The 26,402-nt window shown below is 44.5% G+C and overlaps 4 protein-coding genes and 1 pseudogene across 5 annotated transcripts; all 5 read right to left on the bottom strand.

The window, feature by feature from the left end:
* Positions 1-2,866: 2,866 nt before the first annotated feature.
* On the bottom strand, positions 2,867-8,308 carry LOC147637416 (uncharacterized). Its single transcript, XM_086799206.1, has 2 exons — positions 6,873-8,308; positions 2,867-6,758 (listed from the first exon to the last, which is right to left on the bottom strand). The coding sequence occupies exon 2, from the start codon at positions 4,600-4,602 to the stop codon at positions 3,568-3,570; it is 1,035 nt and encodes a 344-aa protein (XP_086655332.1). The 5' UTR covers positions 4,603-6,758; positions 6,873-8,308; the 3' UTR covers positions 2,867-3,567.
* Positions 8,309-8,448: 140 nt separating this feature from the next.
* LOC147637415 (large ribosomal RNA subunit accumulation protein YCED homolog 1, chloroplastic-like) lies at positions 8,449-18,578 on the bottom strand (annotated as a pseudogene). The gene is made up of 2 exons (XR_015266033.1): positions 18,141-18,578; positions 8,449-8,957 (listed from the first exon to the last, which is right to left on the bottom strand). The product of XR_015266033.1 is annotated as a large ribosomal RNA subunit accumulation protein YCED homolog 1, chloroplastic-like (transcript).
* A 1,230-nt stretch (positions 18,579-19,808) lies between these two features.
* LOC147637414 (large ribosomal RNA subunit accumulation protein YCED homolog 1, chloroplastic-like) lies at positions 19,809-21,357 on the bottom strand. The gene is made up of 2 exons (XM_086799205.1): positions 20,536-21,357; positions 19,809-20,313 (listed from the first exon to the last, which is right to left on the bottom strand). The coding sequence occupies exons 1-2, from the start codon at positions 20,796-20,798 to the stop codon at positions 19,893-19,895; spliced, it is 684 nt and encodes a 227-aa protein (XP_086655331.1). The 5' UTR covers positions 20,799-21,357; the 3' UTR covers positions 19,809-19,892.
* Positions 21,358-22,256: 899 nt separating this feature from the next.
* Positions 22,257-23,619, bottom strand: LOC147637413 (large ribosomal RNA subunit accumulation protein YCED homolog 1, chloroplastic-like). Its single transcript, XM_086799204.1, has 2 exons — positions 22,939-23,619; positions 22,257-22,722 (listed from the first exon to the last, which is right to left on the bottom strand). Exons 1-2 carry the CDS (start codon positions 23,307-23,309, stop codon positions 22,302-22,304), a joined length of 792 nt encoding a protein of 263 aa, XP_086655330.1. The 5' UTR covers positions 23,310-23,619; the 3' UTR covers positions 22,257-22,301.
* Positions 23,620-24,638: 1,019 nt separating this feature from the next.
* LOC147637412 (large ribosomal RNA subunit accumulation protein YCED homolog 1, chloroplastic-like) lies at positions 24,639-26,061 on the bottom strand. Its single transcript, XM_086799202.1, has 2 exons — positions 25,366-26,061; positions 24,639-25,143 (listed from the first exon to the last, which is right to left on the bottom strand). The coding sequence occupies exons 1-2, from the start codon at positions 26,037-26,039 to the stop codon at positions 24,723-24,725; spliced, it is 1,095 nt and encodes a 364-aa protein (XP_086655328.1). The 5' UTR covers positions 26,040-26,061; the 3' UTR covers positions 24,639-24,722.
* Positions 26,062-26,402: the final 341 nt, after the last annotated feature.

The following is a 26,402-nucleotide window of genomic DNA, read 5'->3' as shown; positions in this document are numbered from 1 at the left end:
TAAAAGTTTTATCTCAAAAGAATGTCCCGAAACAAGCGCACGCGACTAGATGCTCGAGAAAGAAGACCACGAAAATTGACAAAGGGGATAGTTGGGTAGTCATTAAAAGTGGTTTGGAAGATGGCACAACCACCCATGCATCAACCTCTTCATCAGAAGAGGAACAACTACTACCTTCAACCACCTGTGCTAGGGAGCCAATTGATCCTAACCAGCTCTCCAGGAAGCTAGCCGAATACCCTAATCCATTGAGGAAAAGGGAAGGCTGATGGCAGCCCAAGAATTGGTCCACGATGACTACCAAGCCCAGCTAGAGGATGAGATTCCAACGGCTTACCTAGAGCCATGCCCCTTGGTCTCCAACATGCGACCTATCGAGAAAGCTCAAGCATATAACAGAGAGCTCCAAGAACAAGCATCCCCTAATAGGCTAACACAAGCAGCAGCACCCACTGTGAGACATCTATCTCCCACCAAGGCAATCGAGTGGCTGAATATCTCAAAAACCTAGGGGATGACAACCTCAAAAGGACAGACAAAGAGGTTCAAATCCCAATACCCTATATAAACAAGAGCTTGAGAACAAAACAAGATGACCTTTCTCAAGTGCATTTGCTCCCAGAGTCATTGCAGGTCTCTCTTCCTTCCTCTCTTCTCAGATACAGATCCCCATTGGCACCTTGCTTCAAGGTAGCCCAAGCTTATGGAAGGATCTAAAAGATTGAATGGAGAGACGTCTCGGAGCAAGGATGCAAGAATCCGCAGAGCTAGATAGCTCTAATGAGACTGATGTAGGATGAACTCATTGAATCCCCCATGGGATCACTGTGTTAGCCCATTTCTAAGGTTAACAAGAGCTACCACCATTATCTTACATCAAGGAGTCAAGGTAGATACACCAAAGGGTCATACATTCAAGATATGAAGGAATGGTGTCCAAATTTGCAACTTAGACGGGCGTCTCAATGGAATACTTAAGGCAATTCCCGCTTCAAGAGCGTGTGGTAGCATGTAGGATGAAGTTCCAAGTGATGTACTTCATGGGATATATTATGAGAGTAGTCATTGTAATAGCATTAGGCCTCTTATGAGCCTAAAGTGCCCGGTCAAACCACAGTTTAAGTGAGTGTGAACACTTATGGCTACCTTATTATGCTATTGAGTCTTGCTCTTGCTAATCCTCTTGATAATCTCTCCCTAATGCATGCTAGTGAGAGTGCGAGTGATGAGGTGAGAGAAAGAACGAGTACACATAGTGCAACGCGACGATGTGACAACGCTCGTGGGAGGCGCAGTGGAATTGCTTCTCAAGGAGTGGTAGAGCTTGGAGACCTCAAGGGTTACGAGCTTGACCATTGAAAGATTCTCATGATAGTTACGGTTCACCAGGTAATCTCTTGTTGGATGTGTTTCAAGAGAGGTTAGGATGAGCCATAACATTTTTACAGAGTTGTCGAGAGAACCATTCCTTGGCTTTTTCCATCGTTTTTTCTCTAATATATGCATTATCCATTGTCTTGATTAATGGTTTCCCATGAAAAAGATATAGATTTGATGATGATTTGTGTGTGATTTGGTATAAAATAACTCTCTTTTTTGTTTTTGTAAAGAATGCTTTTTGTTTAATTTTTAGCTTAATTTGTTGTTGTTAATGTGATTTATGTTTTTTATTGAAATTATATGCAATAGAGTGTTAGTAATCATTAGGAGTAACTTAATCGTTTAAAAGATTCCTCAAAAATATCAAAAACTCTTGAAAATAACTAATTTCTCTTAATTGACTGATTTTTAAGAGTAACCATTTTACAAGAAAAAATTTAAAAAATATATTATTTGAGATCCAAATTGATCATGTAAGTAGTTGAAATTAATGTTTTTTAATGTTTTGAGAGCTTCAAAACACCTAATTATATCAATTGAAAGAATTTGACTCTCTTTTGCTTAATTTTACCTTAAAAGAAAAGACCAAAATTAAGAGCTTAATTAATCTCTAATTATATATTAATGTACACATTAATTAATGTATATATCGAAGAGCAATTCCTTGCCCTATCCAATGATGTGTTTAATTGTGTGAATTAATTAAAGATTAATGGTTAATTAAAGTCCTTGATTAGTATAAAAGAAAGAAAGATGTTAAAAAATTAATATTTGATTAATTACTAATCATGTTTTTACATAACTCATTAAGACTAATGAGCATTGAATGAGTAGATGCTCATGAGTTATCAAATTGTCCATTTTAGAGATCATTTATAAAGGATGTAAGAGTGTCATAAAAAGGTTGACTTTTTTGATTCCCACTTGTCTTTTTGAGATAATGTCCATATCTCCTTAATTTAAAATTAAAAAAATATCATCTCCAAATAAGAAAATTTGAATTTTCCACTAGCTTAAAAAAGAAAAAAATCGAAAAAATGGTTCATGCGCGTGAACCATTTTCTGCACTCACGCCTTAAGGTCTCATGCCCTAGGGATCCACGCAAAAAAAAAAAGGTTCACGTGTGAACCATTTTCTATACTTAAAAAATGGTTCACATGTGAACCATTTTCTACTCTCTCATGTCTTAAGGTCTCACGTCCTAGGGGTCCGCGAAAAAAAAAAGAAAACCGAAAAAATGATTCACGTGTGAACCATTTTTTGCACACACCTTAAGGTCTTACGTCCTAGGAGTCCGTGCCAAAAAAAATCAAAAAAATGGTTCACGCATGAACCATTTTCTGCACTCACGCCTTAAGATCCGCGCAAAAAAAAACAAAAAAAAAACAATTCATATCCTAAGCGGTTTACGACATGAACCCTTAAGTGTTTCACGGGGTGAGTCCCGTGCAAAAAAAAAAAAGTAAATTTAATTTTTTCGTGAAGTCCAATTTATGACGTGAAACCCCAAGCATTTCACAACGTGAAACACTAAGCATCTCACGACGTGAAACAGTCTTGGACACCTAATGTTGATGGGAGTTCTTGGATTTTCTTCTGGAGCTAGTCCTTTTCCTCTAGGATGTGAACTCACCCCCTCCATCAGTCCTGAGAGCCTTGATTAGTGACCGGTCTCTTTTTCCACCTCAGCTTTCCAATCACATAAGTGATGAAAAGTCTCATCCTTGGTCTTCAGAAAGAAAACCCAAGTACCATCATGAGCATGTACAACGCCTTACTCAAATACGCGGTACTCATAGGACCACATAAGTCTGCATGAATGAGAGCAAGTGATGTCGAAGATCTGTGTGTCGCCTGCTTCTTCGGAAAGGCGGCTCAGTGTTTCTTTCCCTGTAAACAAGAGGAACAAGCAGAAGACGGAGCCTTGATGGTCGAAAATCCCTCAACCAACCCATCCTTCGAGACTCGCTGTAGAAGCCGATAGCTCAAATGGCCAAACCGAGCATGCCAAAGAGCAAAAGAAGCACCAAAAGAAAGCAAAGCGGTCAACTTGTAGAGACCACTATCTTGGACTCCCTGAGCCAAGATGCTACCAGTCGCTTTATCACGAATGGTAATCTCATAACGAGAAAAGATCACCTCCGCACCCTGAGCTATAAGAGCACTCACTGACAAAAGGTTAAAAGTCAAATTTGGAATATACAGAACGTCGGAGAAGTACCTCTTGTCCTCGTCAGAACGGAAGATGGCCATGACCATGCAAACACTAGCACATAAGAAGAATCACCCAGAGTGATCTCGCTTGATCTGGCAGTAATGTCCTCGAACCAATCTCGATGGGGTGTCATATGAGCAGTAGCACCGCTATCAACAATCCAAGACCGTGACTGAGAAGTCACAAGAGCAAGTATACGCCGATTACCTGCTAAGAGAAGAATGCCATTATCCTTCTTGGGTTGAGACACCGCCGTTGAGGAAGAGTTCTTTGCTGCTTCATCGCTTCTTCTTGTGATATTGGGGTGACTTGTGACCCTTCTTGCCACAATAATGACATTCAATGTCCTTATTCTTTGAAGATTTGTTGTCTTTGGAGTTCTTGTCATCAGAACCCCCTTTTCCTTTCTTTTGTTGAGTCTTCCCTTTATCTTGTGCTGCCAAAGCTCCATCAGGGCCACCGGAGGTGCTAGTCCGCTCCTCAAAGCGAGACTCACTCTGCATAACGGAGGGGAGAACTTCCTCCCAAGTAACTGGAACAGGAGAAGAAACCAGAGATTGAAAGTATGCACAACAAGCTCGTCTCGGAGATCTTTCATCTTTGAGATGAAAGCAAATAAAGGAAACGCAAAAACTGATAAGTTCATAAGTTGCTTTTCCAACGCCAAAATCTGACCCAGAGACTTAATCTCATAGAGATCTGCAAAAGCCTTCCAAACTTCATGTGCAGCATATGCTGTACGCACATGAGAGAGAACAACATCCTGACAGTTCAACATTAGAAAGGAGAAAATGCGTCGATCATTCGACTGCCAAATATCAATCTGTGCCTGAGTCGCACCACCGGAAGCAAGGGTGGGAGGGGTGGCATTGGCCGGTGTAACAAGCCAATCCCAGAAATCCACGCCACGCAAGGCCGATTTCACCTTCACCTTCCATAGGGTGTAGTTGGAACCATCCAACTTGGCAGACTCAGCAAACATATAAAGAGAAGTCGGTGCAGCCATCACAAAAGCTTGGGCTCAATCTCAAAAAATGCACAAACTCTGAAGAAGAAGTGTCCTCCACAGGTACCAAGAGTGCCACCAAAGCCTGTGACACCACAAGCCCCCTTTGCAAAGGGAAAGGGCCACTGGAGAGGAAAACGTAGCAAAGAAAGGCTGCTGTCCTGTAGAAAACAGGCCGCCTATTGTCCAATCTCAAGGAAAAGCGATCAACAGGGTGTTGTCCAGAAAACGCAGCAGCAAAGGCTATGGATCTAGAAAAAAACGCAGAGGAGAAGGTGCTGAAAACAGGGCTGAATCTGGGGCAACAAAGAGGTTGCTAAACCGGGAGCGATGATACCATGAAAGAGTGCACAGAGCGGAAGCAGAGTGGCACTAGAATGTGCTGAACAGAGAGTGCAAGAGAGAGAGAAATATGGAGCAAACTATGCTGAATATACTGAAGCAAAACAATCCCAAGCAAGAGACACAAATAGTCTCGTAAGTGAGGGAGCAAAATATGTACAAGACTGAATGAAACAAGAGAGACCAGCACCCACTATTTATAGTGAGGGAATGCTGGCTGATTGGAGATGATAATCAGGCCGATTGGAGCTGATGGACATGGCCGATTGGTAAATGCCAGAAAGGCTGAGAAAAATCCCAGAAAAATAGTAAAAAAGGGTTCGCCATCCCACAAGCAAGGGCCATGCAAAAGGAGACCAAATGGACACCATAAGAGAGCAGAATCTGGGAATGAATGTGCTTACAGGACATACTGATTAGTCTAGGAAGGGGGGTTGCCTAAGGACTCACTGAGCCCCTACAAACAAGAGCATTTACATACGGCCTCGGTGACTCATACAAAAATATGGCTGTACAGATCTCCAAAATCATGGGCAAATATGACGGAACAACGGATCCTGCTCAATTCATTCATATATTTAAAACAGAGATGTGAAGCCTTTGGAAATCCCAACTACCCCACCAAGGTACATGCGTTGAATCTATGCTTAGTGGGAAAAGCTAGTCGATGGTTCATCACATTAATGTCGACGATCAAGACCAACTTCAGAACCTTGAAAACAGCCTTTATCTACAGCTTTTCAAGACAAGTTGATCGATGGAGTGTAGCGAAAGAGCTCTATTCAATTGAGCTTAAACCAAACGAAACCATTAGAGACTTTATCCTTCGAATAAAACTCTTGGACTCACGATGTGAGTCATGGAAAAAATTAAACGATTCTCAATTGAAGAAATGTTTCATGATGGGCTTAAAGAAAAACAGCTTTCACAACTTGATCATTGTATCAAATCCAAAAACATTTGATCAATATTGTAAAGAAGCAATACATTTAGATGACAACATGATGAAAGATGATCATGCTATGACATGTTCCTCATCTAAATCAAGTAAAGCAATGGCAAAAGAAAGATTGATCTCGAAATTGTCATTTCCTGAATTCTATGCAACCTTGCTTAAAAGCTTTCAATCGACATCTCTAAGAGAGGATGCGATCCTTCACAACCAAACATCCTTTATGCCTCTACAAGTGAGGAGCGAAATGCCTTCTGTTCAGTGCAATCACTATGACTATCCCAATTCCCATTGTGCATATATAAGGCACCTGTTTTTCTGTACTGCATATATTGTAAATCCTTTGGTTATGATACTACAAAGTGTCCCAATTCATCAATAATTGACACAAAACCTCCATCTTGCGTGCACCAAACAGAAACACTCCGAAGGGTAGAAACTGCTCAGGAAGCAATTAATCAAACACTTCAGTGTTTCTATTGTCGTGGACCTCACAAAATGGCAGATTGCACAGTTTGGAATAGTCCAAGTGGTGTAATTAGACCCATATCCGAAGGATAGAGGGGTAGGTGTCACTCCAAAATAACCACTAATACCCGACACAGGTGTAGGACCTAGCGAGGGTAATCCATAAGATGGGATACAAGGCGCAAGTGGAATGCCTAGCTTAGGCACAAATCCTCGGATAGGCACATAAGCTGGTACTAGTGTAGTGTCCATGATGGGTTGGTAAACTACCTGATACCCCGGAATGTTGGGTGGTGACACAGTGCCGGTAGGCATAGTGCCGAGAGATCCATGTGTTCGGTAAAACCCATATGCAGGTCCCTATGAAGGTGCCGGGAATGGCTAATGCCAATGCCTGCAGGAAGAATCATGGGTTGGGTGGGAGGGTTTTGTGCTTAAGGTAGTGCAGTATTCCAAAACACATTAGGAGCAGAAATAGAAGGTGAACCAAAAGAGAAAAGAATGTTACCTCCTTGTACACAAGTAGTCTGAGAGCGTATGTTGCTCCTAGACCCTTCTCTTTTCGGGTTCACATCTCTCCAAAGATCGAGGGTAGTAGTTGGTACAACATGTTGAACCTGTGCTACAATGATGGACACCCAGGTAGTGTTAGACACATAAGCACTCAATCGTACATATGAACTTGACATAGTCTCAAGCGAAGTTGATGACGATGGATCTCCGGATGACCATGATGGTACCTGTTCTCCCTGAGAGAATGACCCAAACCGAAGTCCAGGTTGTCGGCTAGACTACACAGCAGGGCTCTCCAGATAAGGCTGGATACTCGGGTCCAATATTGGCACATAGGCTGTAGGCATGTACCCCCCTCTGGGAGCGAAGTCTGGTAAGCTTGGAGAGGAATGTCGTGATGCCAAAGGTGTAGAAGGTGAGTAGGTGTTGACAGGCTCGTTGTCTCCCAGTGTCAAACCTCGAACGAGGCTCTCCAATGAGTAAGAAGTCCCATCCTCTGTGTGGTCTCGATCTGAATAAGGAGAATCAACTTCTGGTGACGGAGGCTGGTCCTCCGAAATCGCGGAGTAGTTGATCCATGTTGTGTGCTCTCAAGGTCTTCGTCCCGTTCGCTCACAATAGCTCTGATACCATGTGAGGACAAAAGGACGAAAGAACCTGATGTGTGAGAGATCACAGCAAATCAACACAGCATGAAATGGATGAATGAATATTTGTATAATGGTGAATGTAATCCGATCTGAGGTACAGATGAAGCGACTCTAAGTAGTAGACCAGCGACGAAGCAAGAACGAAGTCGGAGCATCCCGTGAGATGTAGAGCGCTGCGAAGGCAGGGTGCTGAGCAGGGCCTGCAAAACACAAGACTGTTGTGGCTGTAGCAACAAGGGCAGGGTGCCGTGCTGCTGAATGCTGCGGATGTATGCTGTGGGACTGAGCACTGATGATATATATATTGGAGGGGGCTGTGCGCAAGCTTTATATAGCGCTGGCCCGCCCAGCCAACCAGGTCGGCCAGCCTGGCTGACCTGATGAAGAGCCTTTTTACGCCTTTGTAAGGCTTTTGATTGAGGGCGTTCTAAGTTCTGGGGCAGTTTGTTGCGCCCTTTTGGGCCTGGTTGTCACACACAAGCTAGTGACTAAGACCCTACTGTATGCTAAAAAACCGAAAGACATGCACAGACTGTTAGACAAACAGGAATACAGCGGAACCTTGTACATGCTGTGACCTGTCCTCTCATGTTGAAAGACACATAGGCTGTACTACCTGACTCTAATGCACCAACAGTAGGCTGGGAGACAAAAGGACCAACCATCCGTGTTTCTCTGGAAAAACAATCAGCACCTAGATGCAAGCTTTTCCCCTACATGCAATAGAAGCCTGTACACTTCCCTTAAAGTGCTACTCCACAATGCATGCCAGTAGGCAACGCTGTAACATCTGTTAAAATCCTGCTGATGCAGAAGGTTGACTATCTGTTTGCATCAAATGTTTTCAAACCTGTAATATATTACATTGATCCATAGGACCACAACCTGATAGACATGCCATGGCTCTACCACAAGACGGTCTACATTAAGAAAACGTATTTTCAATTATGCTTCAAATTACAAATTTTCCCTCTGTTGAGGACATTACAACAAGCTTGGATTCCAATAACTAAGCTTCACCTTCACTTATGAGTTGCTTTTTGAGCTGGTCTAATGGACCCCACATCATGCGCCTGTCCTCTTTCTGTGCATCCACACTACAAATGCAAGAGCTTTTGTTGAGGTTCACACCACAATCAATGCACTTCCCTCTGCAACTCAGGGCACACAAACATTGCAAGGGGATCTCAAGGTGTACGGTGTCACGAATATATTTGGATATGTCTATCGATTTCTCAGTCCTCGGAAAGTGAAGCTTGTCATCGAGATCCAGGTCCAAAATCGCATCTAAATCTTCACCTTCATCTGGCATTCTGCCCCCATCTCCCAGAACAACTCCTACACATTGTTTGGTAGGTTCAACCACTGGCTTCTCTGTCAACAAAAGGCTAAACTCTCCAAACACCCGCTCACCAACTGGAACACCGCATCTTCATGCAAAACATTAGAAGACTTGGGAGTCAGCATGAGAAAGTTTTTTTTAAAATCAATAATAATTATATATATTCACTAAAACTGTTCAAAAACTGCAATACAACAACCAAGTCAGAGAGCTACAGTATCCATATTTTTACTACTCTTTTTCAACTTAATTCAGAGTTTTGCACAAAAATTCTCATCTCTCTTCTTCCATCAAAAAGAAGGATTGTTTCCAAGATATATGATATCCCAAAAGTATGTTAGCTTCCATCATAGCTTCTGTAGTGCATCCACGAGGGGACTGTTTTTCCAACATTCCCCCTTTCTTGGACCAAATTTTAACAGTGGGTCTAGTTCCCACAGGGTTTTCTATAAAGGCAACAAATGTATGATCAACCTGTTTTTCTTTGCAGTACCACCTTAGAGTTTTTGGTCCAAAGCCGACCAAGTCGGCCAGCCTGGTTGACCTGATGAAGAGCCTTTTTACGCCTTTGTAAGGCTTTTGATTGAGGGCGTTGTAAGTTCTGGGGCAGTTTGTTGCGCCCTTTTGGGCCTGGTTGTCACACACAAGCTAGTGACTAAGACCCTTCTGTATGCTAAAAAACCGAAAGACATGCACAGACTGTTAGACAGACAGGAATACAGCGGAACCTTGTACATGCTGTGTGTGACCTGTCCTCTCATGTTGAAAGACACATAGGCTGTACTACCTGACTCTAATGGACCAACAGTAGGCTGGGAGACAAAAGGACCAACCATCCGTGTTTCTCTGGAAAAACAATCAGCACCTAGATGCAAGCTTTTCCCCTACATGCAATAGAAGCCTGTACACTTCCCTTAAAGTGCTACTCCACAATGCATGCCAGTAGGCAACGCTGTAACATCTGTTAAAATCCTGCTGATGCAGAAGGTTGACTATCTGTTTGCATCAAATGTTTTCAAACCTGTAGGACCACAACCTGATAGACATGCCATGGCTCTACCACAAGAGGGTCTACATTAAGAAAACGTATTTTCAATTATGCTTCAAATTACAAATTTTCCCTCTGTTGAGGACATTTTTTTGAGCTGGTCTAATGGACCCCACATCATGCGCCTGTCCTCTTTCTGTGCATCCACACTACAAATGCAAGAGCTTTTGTTGAGGTTCACACCACAATCAATGCACTTCCCTCTGCAACTCAGGGCACACAAAAATTGCAAGGGGATCTCAAGGTGTACGGTGTCATGAATATATTTGGATATGAGTCTTCGGAAAGTGAAGCTTGTCATCGAGATCTAGGTCCAAAATCGCATCTAAATCTTCACCTTCATCTGGCATTCTGCCCCCATCTCCCAGAACAACTCCTACACATTGTTTGGTAGGTTCAACCACTGGCTTCTCTGTCAACAAAAGGCTAAACTCTCCAAACACCCGCTCACCAACTGGAACACCGCATCTTCATGCAAAACATTAGAAGACTTGGGAGTCAGCACATATGGCTGTCCAAGTCCACCATGTGTGAGAGAAACAGGAATTAGGGTTAGGTTAATTCATGTGGGAGACATACACAGAACAAGGGAGAGAGAGAGAGAGAGAGTTGTGGGGATAAGTCAACTCATGAGGCATGAGTGTGTGACTCCCCTATCACACATGTATATTGCACTAGTACACATAGTGCACTTAGTACATTAAATGTACTAAGTGTACTATGTACTATAACTTATGGGCTTGTACACACTATACGGGTGGGCATTATGCCTTTACCCCAACAACCTCCCACTTAAAGGCAAAGTGCCCTAAGTAAAGGAAAAGAAAAAATCAGCATGTACATGATAATATACAAGGCCATATCAAGGCTGAAATTGGCCTCATCCAATGCCCATCAAGTGTCTGCAATGAGCAAACCGCTTCGGAGGCAAACTCTTTGTCAACAGATCAGCCGGGTTGTCATCAGTATGAATCTTAACAAGCTGAATTTGCTTGTTCTCTATCACCTCTCTGATGAAGTGATACTTCACATCCACATGCTTCGTCTTTGCATGAAAGACAGGGTTCTTTGCCAACTGGATGGCACTCTGACTGTCACAATGCAACAATGGAATATCCCTTGTATAACCCAAATCAACCACTAACCAAGATAGCCATAATGCCTCCTTGCAAGCCTCTGTGGCTGCAATATACTCGGCCTCTGTAGTAGATAAGGCAGTGCACTTCTGCATCCTGGATATCCATGACACAGCACCTCCTGTGAATGTAAACACATAACCGGTAGTAGACTTCCGGTTATCTGGATGACCGGCATAATCCGAATCCGTGTAACCATGCACTAATGCATCCTGTTTGCCAAAGCAAATGCACATATCCTGTGTGCCCTTCAGGTATCTCATGACACCTTTCACTGCTTCCCAATGCTTCTTGCCAGGGTTGGCCATGTATCTAGAAACCACTCCCACTGCAAATGCAATGTCCGGCCAAGTAGCAACCATGGCATACATGAGACTGCCACAAGCTGAAGCATACGGAATCTTGGCCATATCAGCCCTGTCTCTATCTGATTGTGGGCTGTCCATAGCACTGAGTTTCACATATGGAGGCAAAGGAGTACTAGTCTTCTTCCCCCCGTCCATATTGAACCTCTGCAAGACTTTGCCAATGTATTCCTTCTGAGACAAATACAACACATGCTGATTTCTGTCCCGAAGTATCCGCATACCCAAGATGTGATTAGCATCACCCAAATCCTTCATATCAAAGGTTTGATGCAGCCTCTGCTTCAAGGCATCCATCTCCTTACGAGATTGTATCAAATTTATGATACCATTCCCTTGGTGCCTGTTTGAGCCCATAAAGACTCTTTTTCAGCTTGCATACAAGCTTCTCCTTTCCACTCACTGCATAACCCTCTGGCTGCTGCATATATATCTCCTCATGGAGATCACCGTGAAGAAAAGCAGTTTTCACATCCATCTGAATCAAGTCCAGATCATCATGCGCAACCAAAGCCAACACAGCTCTAAGTGTGGTCATTTTGACCACTGGAGAGAAGATCTCATCAAAGTCCACACCATATTCCTGCTTGAAGCCCTTAGCCACTAACCTGGCTTTGTATCTTGGCTTTGCATTTGGTGCAACTTTGAGCCTGTAAACCCACTTGCATGGCAAAACCTTCTTGCCTGCAGGCAAATGCACCAACTTCCATGTTCCATTTTTATGCAGAGAATCCATCTCTGACTTCATGGCACGCTCCCATAGAGCTTTGTCTGCCCTCTGTAAAGCCTCCTTATAACATGAGGGCTCCCCACAGTCAGTGAACATCAAGTAGTCAACCCCTGGAACAAACCTGTCAGGGGCTCTTGTGGACCTCCGTACCCAATGACCATCATTTGCAGGTTGCTGTCCAGCCTGCATATCACCCATTGGTGGCTCCTGTTCCATGCCATAAGGCTGAAATATCATGCCCGGTATCTCCTCTAACTGTGGTATATCCATAGGGATATCTTCTGCCATCTCTGGCTGTCCATTTGGACCATTTTCAGCACCATTTAAGGGCTGGTTTTCCTGCTGTAATGGCTGATTTACAGCCCTTGGTTGTTGTCCATGATGTCCATCATCATCAAAGATGACTCTGCTAGGCTCCTGTTGCCTTGCAGGCTCCTTATACATGCATGTTTCATCAAAAATGACATCATTGCTGCGTATAATCTTTCTATTCACGGGATCCCAAAGTCTATACCCCATTTCACCTCTGTCACCATATCCTAGGAATATGCATTTGTGAGACTTAGGATCAAGTTTGGTGCGCATTTCCCTGCGTATGTGCACGTACGCAACGCAACCAAACACTCTCAAGTGCTTGTATGACGGAGGCTTCCCTGTCCATACTTCTTATGGCACTTTCCCACCAAGCCTCGTGTTAGGTGACCTGTTTATAAGGTGAACGGCTGTCATAACAGCTTCAGCCCAAAAACCATGAGGTAATGCACCATGTGACAACATAGAACGGACCTTCTCCTGTATGGTCCTGTTCATCCTCTCTGCTGTCCCGTTTTGTGGAGGATCATAAGGAGTAGAGAGCTCCCTCTTGATGCCTTTAGCATCACAAAAGTCCTGAAACTGTTTGGACATATACTCTCCACCATTGTCAGAACGCAAAGCCTTCAGTGTTTTGCCAGTTTGATTCTCAACAAGAGCAACAAACTTCTGAAACACTGAGAATGTATCACTCTTCAAACGAAGAGGATAAACCCACACCTTGCGTGTGGCATCATCAATAAAAGACACAAAATATTTTGCCCCTCCCAAAGAAAGCTGAGGCATCTCACATACATCTGTATGCACAAGCTCTAACTGAGCATCTTTCTGTCCAAGAGCTTTCTTGTGGGGGCACTGCAGTTGCCTGCCATATATACAATGCTCACAAAACTGAAAACTTGAAAACTTTAGAGAAGGCAAGTAACCCAAACGAGACAATTGCTCCATTCCCTTGACACTCATGTGTCCCAACCGGCTATGCCACATAGAAATTTCCGGCAGCTCAGTTGCATTTACATTAGCATGGTGACAAACACCTGCATGCATAAAGTAAAGAGTGTCCACCTTAGAGCCTCTGGCAACAACCAGTGAGCCCTTACTAATTTTCCACTTTCCACTACCAAATGTGGTAACATAATCAGCATCATCAAGCTGTCCAGTAGAAAGCAGATTCTTCTTGATCTCAGGCACATGCCTGACATCATGGAGCATAAGCTGTGAGCCATCTGAAAACACAAGCCTCACATCACCTCTGCCAAGAATCTTGCATGCATGGTTATCACCCAAATAAACCACTCCTTCATTGCCAGCAGTATACCTGACAAACAAGTCTCTGCAACCTGTGACATGAAAGGAGGCACCTGAATCAATGATCCATGAGTGCATACCATGACCACCTGTAAGAAGTGAATGGGCATCAAGTGAAGACGTAAATAGGACCTCATCCTCACTGCCACCTGCATGTGACACATTGATTTCTTCAATCTTGACTCCACTTTTGCCCTTTGGCTTTACATCTTTGGCTTCATCTTTCTCTTTGTCTTTGCCTTTTCCCTTTTCCTTTTGATCATTTTTCCATTTGTAGCATTGCTTTTTAATGTGTCCCTTCTTGCCACAATAATGGCATTCCAAATCCTTTTTGGAGCGAGACTTGCTCCTTCCCCGTTCTTGGCTTTTTCCCCTTTGTTGGGATCTCCCACGTGCATTCATTGCATTGGACTTTCCAACAGAGTTGTTTTTCCTATTCATCTCTTCTTGAAGAAGAGCACCCTCAACATCTGCATATGACAGCATAGCATGCGAATTGCTAGTGGCTGTCCTGAATGTGTCCCAACTCTCTGGCAAAGTGCATAACAGAAAAGTGGCTTTGAACTCATCGTCCATTGCCAACTTTTGATTAATGACCTGGCTGACAATACCATTAAACTCATTTAGATGGGCTGTCATAGACGCCCCTTCCTTCATCTGAAGACCTATGAGTTTCTTCAACCAATACACTTTGCTTGAGGCACTTTGTTGGGCATACAAGTCCTGCAATCTCTGCCACATTCCCCAAGCTGTCTTCTCTTCACGAATGCTGAAAAGTAATGAGTCTGACACAGACAACATGATAGTAGATCTTGCCAGCTCATCCATACCTTCCCACTCTTCAGCAGTAAGAGAAGCGGGCCTCACCGGCCTCGATAGGGGAGGACTGTTCTTGGAGATTATGGGCTTGGGACAGCAGGCCTCTTATTCGCCTTCAGTGGGATCCAGGTGAGTGGTTTTGGCGAGATCCCTACTTGGCCCCTACCAGCCCAGGCATCCCCTTTTTTCAGTACACAGCGAGGCTGGGGCGGCGGATTCAGAGGCACAGGATAGCGAGCACTCCGGCGGCGGCCGAGCATTGGCGGCGACAGGGGCTCTCCCCTGCCTTTCTTAGGGACTTCTGGCAGCGCCTTTGGGCCAGCTTCCGGCCCCGGAAGGTGACGCTTTTTCTCTGGCTCACAGCGCATAGAGGACTGGCTGTGGGGGCTTGGCTAGCTTTTGGCAGACACCCAACGTCCTGCCCTCGGTGCGGCCATGCACAGGAGTCGCAGCGGCACTGCTTATGGGATTGCCCACAGGCACAGCAGGTCTGGCAGCGCGCTCTCAGGATGGTTTTTGCAGGCTCACCAGGTGAGATGCTGGTGACGTGGGGTGCGGTGGCGTGGGCCACGGACAGCGGCCCGGCCCTTGGATATGAGGACGTCCCTGGCAGCGCGACCATCCAGGTCTCTGACAGGGCGATGGCGGTGGTTCCGATGCCAGACTTCTCTTCGGCAGCCCCTCAGGAGGGGATCGGGCACAGATGGGAGATGATCAGCAGCATGACGGCTTGGCACATATGGAGAGCCCGATGCAGGGAGGCCATTGACCGCCAGGCGACTCCACCGGCGGAGGTCATACAGGCCCTCTGGGTCGACATCATTCACACCTTGAGAGGACACTGGGGGAAACTCCAGGGCGACTCGGATCGCATGAGAGGGCGCCGCAAGGCTTTCCTCCGCACTTGGCACCCTGGCCCTTTCCTCACCGCGAGGGGCGAGGATGTCACTTGGCACTACAGGCCTCCAGTCTGGCTTTTCTCACCTCCCATATGTACTACTAGGTAGCCCCCCCCAGAGAGCGGCCAGCCACGGGGGTGGAGCTCAGGAGTTCACTGTGTTTTATCCCTCCTTGCGAGGTGAGCTTTGTAGCCTTATGGCGTTTTCTCATTAACTAATAGAAGGATCTTTTTCCCGGGAAAAAAAAAAAAAAAGTAAGAGAAGCGGGCATTACACCCCTTTCTTTGATAGGCTTGTGCTGCTTTTTTTGGAGCAACACATTGTAGCACTGGGTTTGCCAAATATCATAATTATGCGAGCCTTCAAGCTTCTTGATGTGAAGCAATGAAGAGCTCTCACCTGTGGTTGCCATAGCAAAATGCAACCTGTCAATGCTTGACTCCCTGCAAAATGTACAAACACTGCACCAAAAGCACACAAAGTGCTCACAGTTAATCTCCCAAGCTTTATCTCCCACTGCGGAAGCACAAATGCAACTTTTCTCCCACTGTATGTGATGAAAACACCAAAATCTGGTTGCTGCAGATTTTGGACAGCACCTTAAATGTGCTCTGTTGCCCTTCCAAAGTACTGTATAACAGTACCAAGTGCTCACCAATGATGTACCAAACCTGTACCGACAAGTACAGCAGCTGAAATTGAACCTTTTCCTCACTCAAATCAGTGTACAGCCATGCCAAAACATGCACAAAGTTGTGCCAAATCTGTACCAGCAGGTACAATAGCAATAAGTGCTCTCCTGGCTGTCCAAATGAGTGAAAATCAGACTTTTACAGTCCTGTACACTGCATACAACAGTCCCGAACAGAAATTGGGCAAAAGCCCCTTGACTGCAAGCTGATTTTTGAGGATTCAAGGCATAAATGTCTTGCCTGCTGCTTTGCCAAGCTCAACAAGCATACAAACTTGAAAAGCCCCTTGATTAAGATCAATTTTTGATCATACATGGTACATTGACGCACATGAAGGCATCCAGAGTGTTCACGATGCTTCCCCCTGGCCACATATACATCAAATACATGAAACCCCCTTGATTTACAGGCACATTGAGTGCTTGTAAGGCATCAACACATTATCTACAGCATCAAATGCGATTGCCTGCATGCAAATCAACCAAATCGGCACAAAAGCCCCTTGATTTGCACTGCAACTTGCTGCAATTTTGCCCAAATGTGCGATTTTTCACATCATACAGCATGTATGAGTGCTTAATTGCACAATTACATCAAAAGCCCCAAATTTCGACATGCAATTTCCTGCAAATTGATCCTGATTGTGACCAATGTCACCCAATTTTGCCAATTTTGCTCAAAATTGAGCAATTGGGCACCTGTACCTGCTCAATTGATTATTGTACCTGCTCAATTGCAAGTCCCAAAAAAAAATGAAGCAAGATACCTTGTAATTTTTGAATTTTGTTGCAGGAAAGGGGAGTGTGCTGAATTTGGTGCTGCTCTGCAGAAATTTGATGCTGTTAGAGGGCTCTTCAGGCGTGCTACAGAATTGGTGGAGACACAAGCTGTTGGTGATGCTCAGATGGCTGGCTGCTATGAAGCTCCCTGACCCTTCTGGATCCATCAGCCCCAGTGGATCAAACCCATAATCACCTGGCAAACTGCCATCCAAGTAGGCTAGACTCTGCTTGGAAGCAAACCATAGCTGCCTGTCGGCTTTCACAGGCTTGTCGGAGGCAGCGCGCACAACGACAGAAGACCAGCGTTGCTGCTGGGAATAAATGAAGGCGGCAGAGAGGGGGCGGCGCGTCGGAGAGACCTGCTCCGCCTGCTTCGCCTGGTTCGCTCGCTGCTGAGCGCCACTCGCCGTGTCAAGTTTGCCTTCGCCGTCTCCGCCTAGCTGGCGCCACACGCGACAAGCATGTTTTTATTGATGTCGCCTCTTCGCTAATGATTCAACGCCCGCCACCCAACTTGAGCGCCGCCCACCTTCGCCTAGCGCTGGCGCCTTTGCCTGTGTTTCCGCTCGCTGCTCACGCTGAAGGGCCAGCGCTGCCTTCGACTCAGGAGGTGCTGTAGGCGCCTGACTACTCCGCCTGCCTGCACTTCGCTGTTGGCTACCTTTTGCCACGACCAATTGAATGGGAGAGTCGAGCTGATTGCTACTGCACAGAGATTCGAAGGGCACCTGCTCTGATACCAGTTGTGTGAGAGAAACAGGAATTAGGGTTAGGTTAATTCATGTGGGAGACATGCACAGAGAGAACAAGGGAGAGAGAGAGAGAGAGAGAGAGAGAGTTGTGGGGATAAGTCAACTCATGAGGCATGAGTGTGTGACTCCCCTATCACACATGTATATTGCACTAGTACACATAGTGCACTTAGTACATTAAATGTACTAAGTGTACTATGTACTATAACTTATGGGCTTGTACACACTATAAGGGTGGGCATTATGCCTTTACCCCAACACACCACCTACCATACAGATGGAGTATATGTATATGTGTAACATGCATGGTGCAATTAAGACTCAAAAAATGATGGCAGGGTTCAGATACACCAGCATTTGCAGCCTAAGTTCACAGAAGCTTTCGATTGTTTACATCGAAGCAAAGAAAACACAACACATGCACTGACCTGCAGCAGTTCAGAGCCATGGATGTTCGGACAATGCCATCGAGCCGAAGGTCCCTTCCTTCTTTGGTGACATCGATGGAGACAGCCACGGGCGTGCTGGGGAGGGTTCAGACTTGGCCGTGGCTTGGATGCCCATAGAGAGGGCGACCGATCTGGAGAGCTCAGAGGAGAAATTCTCCATCCCCAGGGTTTCGAGATCTGTGAGGTACTCATAATGGGTCTGGGTGGAGCTTCGCTTAAAGGTGATGGTGCCCGGAATCGGCATGCCTTCCTCTCTCTCAACCACATCAGCAGAAGAAGATGAAACAGACTCTGTCTTGGATGTACAATTCAGAACATGAAGAGAAAGTTGTGGTGTTGATGATGAGAACATCTCCCCGCTTCTGCATTTCGAAATTCTAGCTTTGCAAAATCTGTTGCAGCATCTTGAAACCCTGATCCTGTAACCCCAGTTTCTCTGTATCCTGAAAACTTAGTTCTGCAAACGGTGCTCCAATCTGAGACCCTGGTTTTGCAGAAGGCTTCGAAATATATCGGCCTGTTTTAGTGGTGAAGCAGGGCTGCTTTGTAGAAAACAGAGGTAGCAACGCCATTGCTTGACCTTCCGCAGCTGCGGATACACGCATACACGACTAAATTCGTGTCTGGGTCTGAAGAGAGGAACCCAAGAGTATCTATTAAGAGGTACTTAGATGATTAGATAAGAGATTTAGCATGAGAAGGTTTTTTTTAAAATCGATAATAATTATATATATTCACTAAAACTGTTCAAAAACTGCAATCCAACAACCAAGTCAGAGAGCTACAGTATCCATATTTTTACTACTCTTTTTCAACTTAATTTAGAGTTTTGCACAAAAATTCTCATCTCTCTTCTTCCATCAAAAAGAAGGATTGTTTCCAAGATATATGATATCCCAAAAGTATGTTAGCTTCCATCATAGCTTCTGTAGTGCATCCACGAGGGGACTGTTTTTCCAACATTCCCCCTTTCTTGGACCAAATTTTAACAGTGGGTCTAGTTCCCACAGGGTTTTCTATAAAGGCAACAAATGTATGATCAACCTGTTTTTCTTTGCAGTACCACCTTAGAGTTTTTGGTCCAAAGCCGACCAGGTCGGCCAGCCTGGCTAACCTGATGAAGAGCCTTTTTACGCCTTTGTAAGGCTTTTGATTGAGGGCGTTCTAAGTTCTGGGGCAGTTTGTTGCGCCCTTTTGGGCCTGGTTGTCACACACAAGCTAGTGACTAAGACCCTTCTGTATGCTAAAAAACTGAAAGACATGCACAGACTGTTAGACAGACAGGAATACAGCGGAACCTTGTACATGCTGCGACCTATCCTCTCATGTTGAAAGCCACATAGGCTGTACTACCTGACTCTAATGGACCAACAGTAGGCTGGGAGACAAAAGGACCAACCATCCGTGTTTCTCTGGAAAAACAATCAGCACCTAGATGCAAGCTTTTCAAGCCTGTACACTTCCCTTAAAGTGCTACTCCACAATGCATGCCAGTAGGCAACGCTGTAACATCTGTTAAAATCCTGCTGATGCAGAAGGTTGACTATCTGTTTGCATCAAATGTTTTCAAACCTGTAATATATTACATTGATCCATAGGACCACAACCTGATAGACATGCCATGGCTCTACCACAAGACGGTCTACATTAAGAAAACGTATTTTCAATTATGCTCCAAATTACAAATTTTCCCTCTGTTGAGGACATTACAACAAGCTTGGATTCCAATAACTAAGCTTCACCTTCACTTATGAGTTGCTTTTTGAGCTGGTCTAATGGACCCCACATCATGCGCCTGTCCTCTTTCTGTGCATCCACACTACAAATGCAAGAGCTTTTGTTGAGGTTCACACCACAATCAATGCACTTCCCTCTGCAACTCAGGGCACACAAACATTGCAAGGGGATCTCAAGGTGTACGGTGTCACGAATATATTTGGATATGTCTATCGATTTCTCAGTCCTCGGAAAGTGAAGCTTGTCATCGAGATCCAAGTCCAAAATCGCATCTAAATCTTCACCTTCATTTGGCATTCTGCCCCCATCTCCCAGAACAACTCCTACACATTGTTTGGTAGGCTCAACCACTGGCTTCTCTATCAACAAAAGGCTAAACTCTCCAAACACCCGCTCACCAACTGGAACACCGCATCTTCATGCAAAACATTAGAAGACTTGGGAGTCAGCACATATGGCTGTCCAAGTCCACCACCTATCATACAGATGGAGTATATGTATATGTGTAACATGCATGGTGCAATTAAGACTCAAAAAATGATGGCAGGGTTCAGATACACCAGCATTTGCAGCCTAAGTTCACAGAAGCTTTCGATTGTTTACATCGAAGCAAAGAAAACACAACACATGCACTGACCTGCAGCAGTTCAGAGCCATGGATGTTCGGACAATGCCATCGAGCCGAAGGTCCCTTCCTTCTTTGGTGACATCGATGGAGACAGCCACGGGCGTGCTGGAGGGTTCAGACTTGGCCGTGGCTTGGATGCCCATAGAGAGGGCGACCGATCTGGAGAGCTGAGAGGAGAAATTCTCCATCCCCAGGGTTTCGAGATCTGTGAGGTACTCGTAATGGGTCTGGGTGGAGCTTCGCTTAAAGGTGATGGTGCCCGGAATCGGCATGCCTTCCTCTCTCTCAACCACATCAGCAGAAGAAGATGAAACAGACTATGTCTTGGATGTACAATTCTGAACATGAAGAGAAAGTTGTGGTGTTGATGATGAGAACATCTCCCCGCTTCTGCATTTCGAAATTCTAGCTTTGCAAAATCTGTTGCAGCATCTTGAAACCCTGATTTTACTGCATCCTGAAACCCCAGTTTCTCTGTATTCTGAAAACTTAGTTCTGCAAACGGTGCTCCAATCTGAGACCCTGGTTTTGCAGAAGGCTTCGAAATATATCGGCCTATTAGTGGTGAAGCAGGGCTGCTTTGTAGAAAACAGAGGTCCATTGCTTGACCTTCCGCAGCTGCGGATACGCGCATACACGGACTAAATTCGTGTGTAGGTCTGAAGAGAGGAACCCAAGAGTATCTATTAAGAGGTACTTAGACGATTAGATAAGAGATTTAGCATGAGAAGGTTTTTTTAAAAATCAATAATAATTATATATATTCACTAAAACTGTTCAAAAACTGCAATACAACAACCAAGTCAGAGAGCTACAGTATCCATATTTTTACTACTCTTTTTCAACTTAATTCAGAGTTTTGCACAAAAATTCTCATCGCTCTTCTTCCATCAAAAAGAAGGATTGTTTCCAAGATATATGATATCCCAAAAGTATGTAGCTTCCATCATAGCTTCTGTAGTGCATCCACGAGGGGACTGTTTTTCCAACATTCCCCCTTTCTTGGACCAAATTTTAACAGTGGGTCTAGTTCCCACAGGGTTTTCTATAAAGGCAACAAATGTATGATCAACCTGTTTTTCTTTGCAGTACCACCTTAGAGTTTTTGGTCCAAAGCCGACCAGGTCGGCCAGCCTGGCTGACCTGATGAAGAGCCTTTTTACGCCTTTGTAAGGCTTTTGATTGAGGGCGTTCTAAGTTCTGGGGCAGTTTGTTGCGCCCTTTTGGGCCTGCTTGTCACACACAAGCTAGTGACTAAGACCCTTCTGTATGCTAAAAAACCGAAAGACATGCACAGACTGTTAGACAGACAAGAATACAGCGGAACCTTGTACATGCTGTGACCTGTCCTCTCATGTTGAAAGCCACATAGGCTGTACTACCTGACTCTAATGGACCAACAGTAGGCTGGGAGACAAAAGGACCAACCATCCGTGTTTCTCTGGAAAAACAATCAGCACCTAGATGCAAGCTTTTCCCCTACATGCAATAGAAGCCTGTACACTTCCCTTAAAGTGCTACTCCACAATGCATGCCAGTAGGCAACGCTGTAACATCTGTTAAAATCCTGCTGATGCAGAAGGTTGACTATCTGTTTGCATCAAATGTTTTCAAACCTGTAATATATTACATTGATCCATAGGACCACAACCTGATAGACATGCCATGGCTCTACCACAAGAGGGTCTACATTAAGAAAACGTATTTTCAATTATGCTTCAAATTACAAATTTTCCCTCTGTTGAGGACATTACAACAAGCTTGGATTCCAATAACTAAGCTTCACCTTCACTTATGAGTTGCTTTTCGAGCTGGTCTAATGGACCCCACATCATGCGCCTGTCCTCTTTCTGTGCATCCACACTACAAATGCAAGAGCTTTTGTTGAGGTTCACACCACAATCAATGCACTTCCCTCTGCAACTCAGGGCACACAAACATTGCAAGGGGATCTCAAGGTGTACGGTGTCACGAATATATTTGGATATGTCTATCGATTTCTCAGTCCTCGGAAAGTGAAGCTTGTCATCGAGATCCAGGTCCAAAATCGCATCTAAATCTTCACCTTCATCTGGGATTCTGCCCCCATCTCCCAGAACAACTCCTACACATTGTTTGGTAGGTTCAACCACTGGCTTCTCTGTCAACAAAAGGCTAAACTCTCCAAACACCCGCTCACCAACTGGAACACCGCATCTTCATGCAAAACATTAGAAGACTTGGGAGTCAGCACATATGGCTGTCCAAGTCCACCACCTATCATACAGTATATGTATATGTGTAACATGCATGGTGCAATTAAGACTCAAAAAATGATGGCAGGGTTCAGATACACCAGCATTTGCAGCCTAAGTTCACAGAAGCTTTCGATTGTTTACATCGAAGCAAAGAAAACACAACACATGCACTGACTTGCAGCAGTTCAGAGCCATGGATGTTCGGACAATGCCATCGAGCCGAAGGTCCCTTCCTTCTTTGGTGACATCGATGGAGACAGCCACGGGCGTGCTGGAGGGTTCAGACTTGGCCGTGGCTTGGATGCCCATAGAGAGGGCGACCGATCTGGAGAGCTCAGAGGAGAAATTCTCCATCCCCAGGGTTTCGAGATCTGTGAAGTACTCGTAATGGGTCTCGGTGGAGCTTCGCTTAAAGGTGATGGTGCCCGGAATCGGCATGCCTTCCTCTCTCTCAACCACATCAGCAGAAGAAGATGAAACAGACTCTGTCTTGGATGTACAATTCAGAACATGAAGAGAAAAATGTGGTGTTGATGATGAGAACATCTCCCCGCTTCTGCATTTCGAAATTCTAGCTTTGCAAAATCTGTTGCAGCATCTTGAAACCCTGATTTTACTGCATCCTGAAACCCCAGTTTCTCTGTATCTTGAAAACTTAGTTCTGCAAACGGTGCTCCAATCTGAGACCCAGGTTTTGCAGAAGGCTTCGAAATATATCGGCCTGTTTTAGTGGTGAAGCAGGGCTGCTTTGTAGAAAACAGAGGTAGCAACGCCATTGCTTGACCTTCCGCAGCTGCGGATACGCGCATACACGGACTAAATTCGTGTCTGGGTCTGAAGAGAGGAACCCAAGAGTATCTATTAAGAGGTACTTAGACGATTAGATAAGAGATTTAGCATGAGAAGGTTTTTTTTAAAATCAATAATAATTATATATATTCACTAAAACTGTTCAAAAACTGCAATACAACAACCAAGTCAGAGAGCTACGAGAGCTACAGTATCCATATTTTTACTACTCTTTTTCAACTTAATTCAGAGTTTTGCACAAAAATTCTCATCTCTCTTCTTCCATCAAAAAGAAGGATTGTTTCCAAGATATATGATATCCCAAAAGTATGTTGGCTTCCATCATAGCTTCTGTAGTGCATCCACGAGGGGACTGATTTTCCAACATTCCCCCTTTCTTGGACCAAATTTTAAGAGTGGGTCTAGTTCCCACAGGGTTTTCTATAAAGGCAACAAATGTATGATCAACCTGTTTTTCTTTGCAGTACACCTTAGAGTTTTTGGTCCAAAGCCGACCAGGTCGGCCAGCCTGGCTGACCTGATGAAGAGCCTTTTTACGCCTTTGTAAGGCTTTTGATTGAGGGCGTTCTAAGTTCTGGGGCAGTTTGTTGCGCCCTTTTGGGCCTGCTTGTCACACACAAGCTAGTGACTAAGACCCTTCTGTATGCTAAAAAACCGAAAGACATGCACAGACTGTTAGACAGACAGGAATACAGCGGAACCTTGTACATGCTGTGACCTATCCTCTCATGTTGAAAGCCACATAGGCTGTACTACCTGACTCTAATGGACCAACAGTAGGCTGGGAGACAAAAGGACCAACCATCCGTGTTTCTCTGGAAAAACAATCAGCACCTAGATGCAAGCTTTTCCCCTACATGCAATAGAAGCCTGTACACTTCCCTTAAAGTGCTACTCCACAATGCATGCCAGTAGGCAACGCTGTAACATCTGTTAAAATCCTGCTGATGCAGAAGGTTGACTATCTGTTTGCATCAAATGTTTTCAAACCTGTAATATATTACATTGATCCATAGGACCACAACCTGATAGACATGCCATGGCTCTACCACAAGAGGGTCTACATTAAGAAAACGTATTTTCAATTATGCTTCAAATTACAAATTTTCCCTCTGTTGAGGACATTACAACAAGCTTGGATTCCAATAACTAAGCTTCACCTTCACTTATGAGTTGCTTTTTGAGCTGGTCTAATGGACCCCACATCATGCGCCTGTCCTCTTTCTGTGCATCCACACTACAAATGCAAGAGCTTTTGTTGAGGTTCACACCACAATCAATGCACTTCCCTCTACAACTTAGGGCACACAAACATTGCAAGGGGATCTCAAGGTGTACGGTGTCACGAATATATTTGGATATGTCTATCGATTTCTCAGTCCTCGGAAAGTGAAGCTTGTCATCGAGATCCAAGTCCAAAATCGCATCTAAATCTTCACCTTCATCTGGCATTCTGCCCCCATCTCCCAGAACAAATCCTACACATTGTTTGGTAGGTTCAACCACTGGCTTCTCTATCAACAAAAGGCTAAACTCTCCAAACACCCGCTCACCAACTGGAACACCGCATCTTCATGCAAAACATTAGAAGACTTGGGAGTCAGCACATATGGCTGTCCAAGTCCACCACCTATCATACAGATGGAGTATATGTATATGTGTAACATGCATGGTGCAATTAAGACTCAAAAAATGATGGCAGGGTTCAGATACACCAGCATTTGCAGCCTAAGTTCACAGAAGCTTTCGATTGTTTACATCGAAGCAAAGAAAACACAACACATGCACTGACCTGCAGCAGTTCAGAGCCATGGATGTTCGGACAATGCCATCGAGCCGAAGGTCCCTTCCTTCTTTGGTGACATCGATGGAGACAGCCACGGGCGTGCTGGAGGGTTCAGACTTGGCCGTGGCTTGGATGCCCATAGAGAGGGCGACCGATCTGGAGAGCTCAGAGGAGAAATTCTCCATCCCCAAGGTTTCGAGATCTGTGAGGTACTCGTAATGGGTCTGGGTGGAGCTTCGCTTAAAGGTGATGGTGCCCGGAATCGGCATGCCTTCCTCTCTCTCAACCACATCAGCAGAAGAAGATGAAACAGACTCTGTCTTGGATGTACAATTCAGAACATGAAGAGAAAGTTGTGGTGTTGATGATGAGAACATCTCCCCGCTTCTGCATTTCGAAATTCTAGCTTTGCAAAATCTGTTGCAGCATCTTGAAACCCTGATTTTACTGCATCCTGAAACCCCAGTTTCTCTGTATCCTGAAAACTTAGTTCTGCAAACGGTGCTCCAATCTGAGACCCTGGTTTTGCAGAAGGCTTCGAAATATATCGGCCTGTTAGTGGTGAAGCAGGGCTGCTTTGTAGAAAACAGAGGTAGCAACGCCATTGCTTGACCTTCAGCAGCTGCGGATACGCGCATACACGGACTAAATTCGTGTCCAGGTCTGAAGAGAGGAACCATCTATTAAGAGGTACTTAGACGATTAGATAAGAGATTTAGCATGAGAAGGTTTTTTTTAAAATCAATAATAATTATATATTCACTAAAACTGTTCAAAAACTGCAGAAGGTTTTTTTTAAAATCAATATATATTCACTAAAACTGTTCAAAAACTGCAATACAACAACCAAGTCAGAGAGCTACAGTATCCATATTTTTACTACTCTTTTTCAACTTAATTCAGAGTTTTGCACAAAAATTCTCATCTCTCTTCTTCCATCAAAAAGAAGGATTGTTTCCAAGATATATGATATCCCAAAAGTATGTTAGCTTTCATCATAGCTTCTGTAGTGCATCTACGAGGGGACTATTTTTCCAACATTC

This window comes from Cibotium barometz, chromosome 6 (genome assembly GCF_041138505.1).
Source record: "Cibotium barometz isolate CiBa-2024 chromosome 6, ASM4113850v1, whole genome shotgun sequence".
Lineage (NCBI taxonomy): Eukaryota > Viridiplantae > Streptophyta > Polypodiopsida > Cyatheales > Cibotiaceae > Cibotium > Cibotium barometz.
This window is presented reverse-complemented; position numbering and strand designations above follow the sequence as displayed.

Excerpts from the sequence above, each read along its gene's own strand:
- LOC147637414 (XM_086799205.1), bottom strand. The coding sequence starts at position 20,798 with ATGCCGATTCCGGGCACCATCACCTTTAAGCGAAGCTCCACCCAGACC. Across the intron at positions 20,314-20,535 it reads ATGGCTCTGAACTGCTGCAG|ATGCGGTGTTCCAGTTGGTG; the intron begins GTCAGTGCATGT and ends TTTTGCATGAAG.
- LOC147637416 (XM_086799206.1), bottom strand. The coding sequence starts at position 4,602 with ATGGCTGCACCGACTTCTCTTTATATGTTTGCTGAGTCTGCCAAGTTG.
- LOC147637413 (XM_086799204.1), bottom strand. The coding sequence starts at position 23,309 with ATGTTCTCATCATCAACACCACATTTTTCTCTTCATGTTCTGAATTGT. Across the intron at positions 22,723-22,938 it reads ATGGCTCTGAACTGCTGCAA|ATGCGGTGTTCCAGTTGGTG; the intron begins GTCAGTGCATGT and ends TTTTGCATGAAG.
- LOC147637412 (XM_086799202.1), bottom strand. The coding sequence starts at position 26,039 with ATGGTTCCTCTCTTCAGACCTGGACACGAATTTAGTCCGTGTATGCGC. Across the intron at positions 25,144-25,365 it reads ATGGCTCTGAACTGCTGCAG|ATGCGGTGTTCCAGTTGGTG; the intron begins GTCAGTGCATGT and ends TTTTGCATGAAG.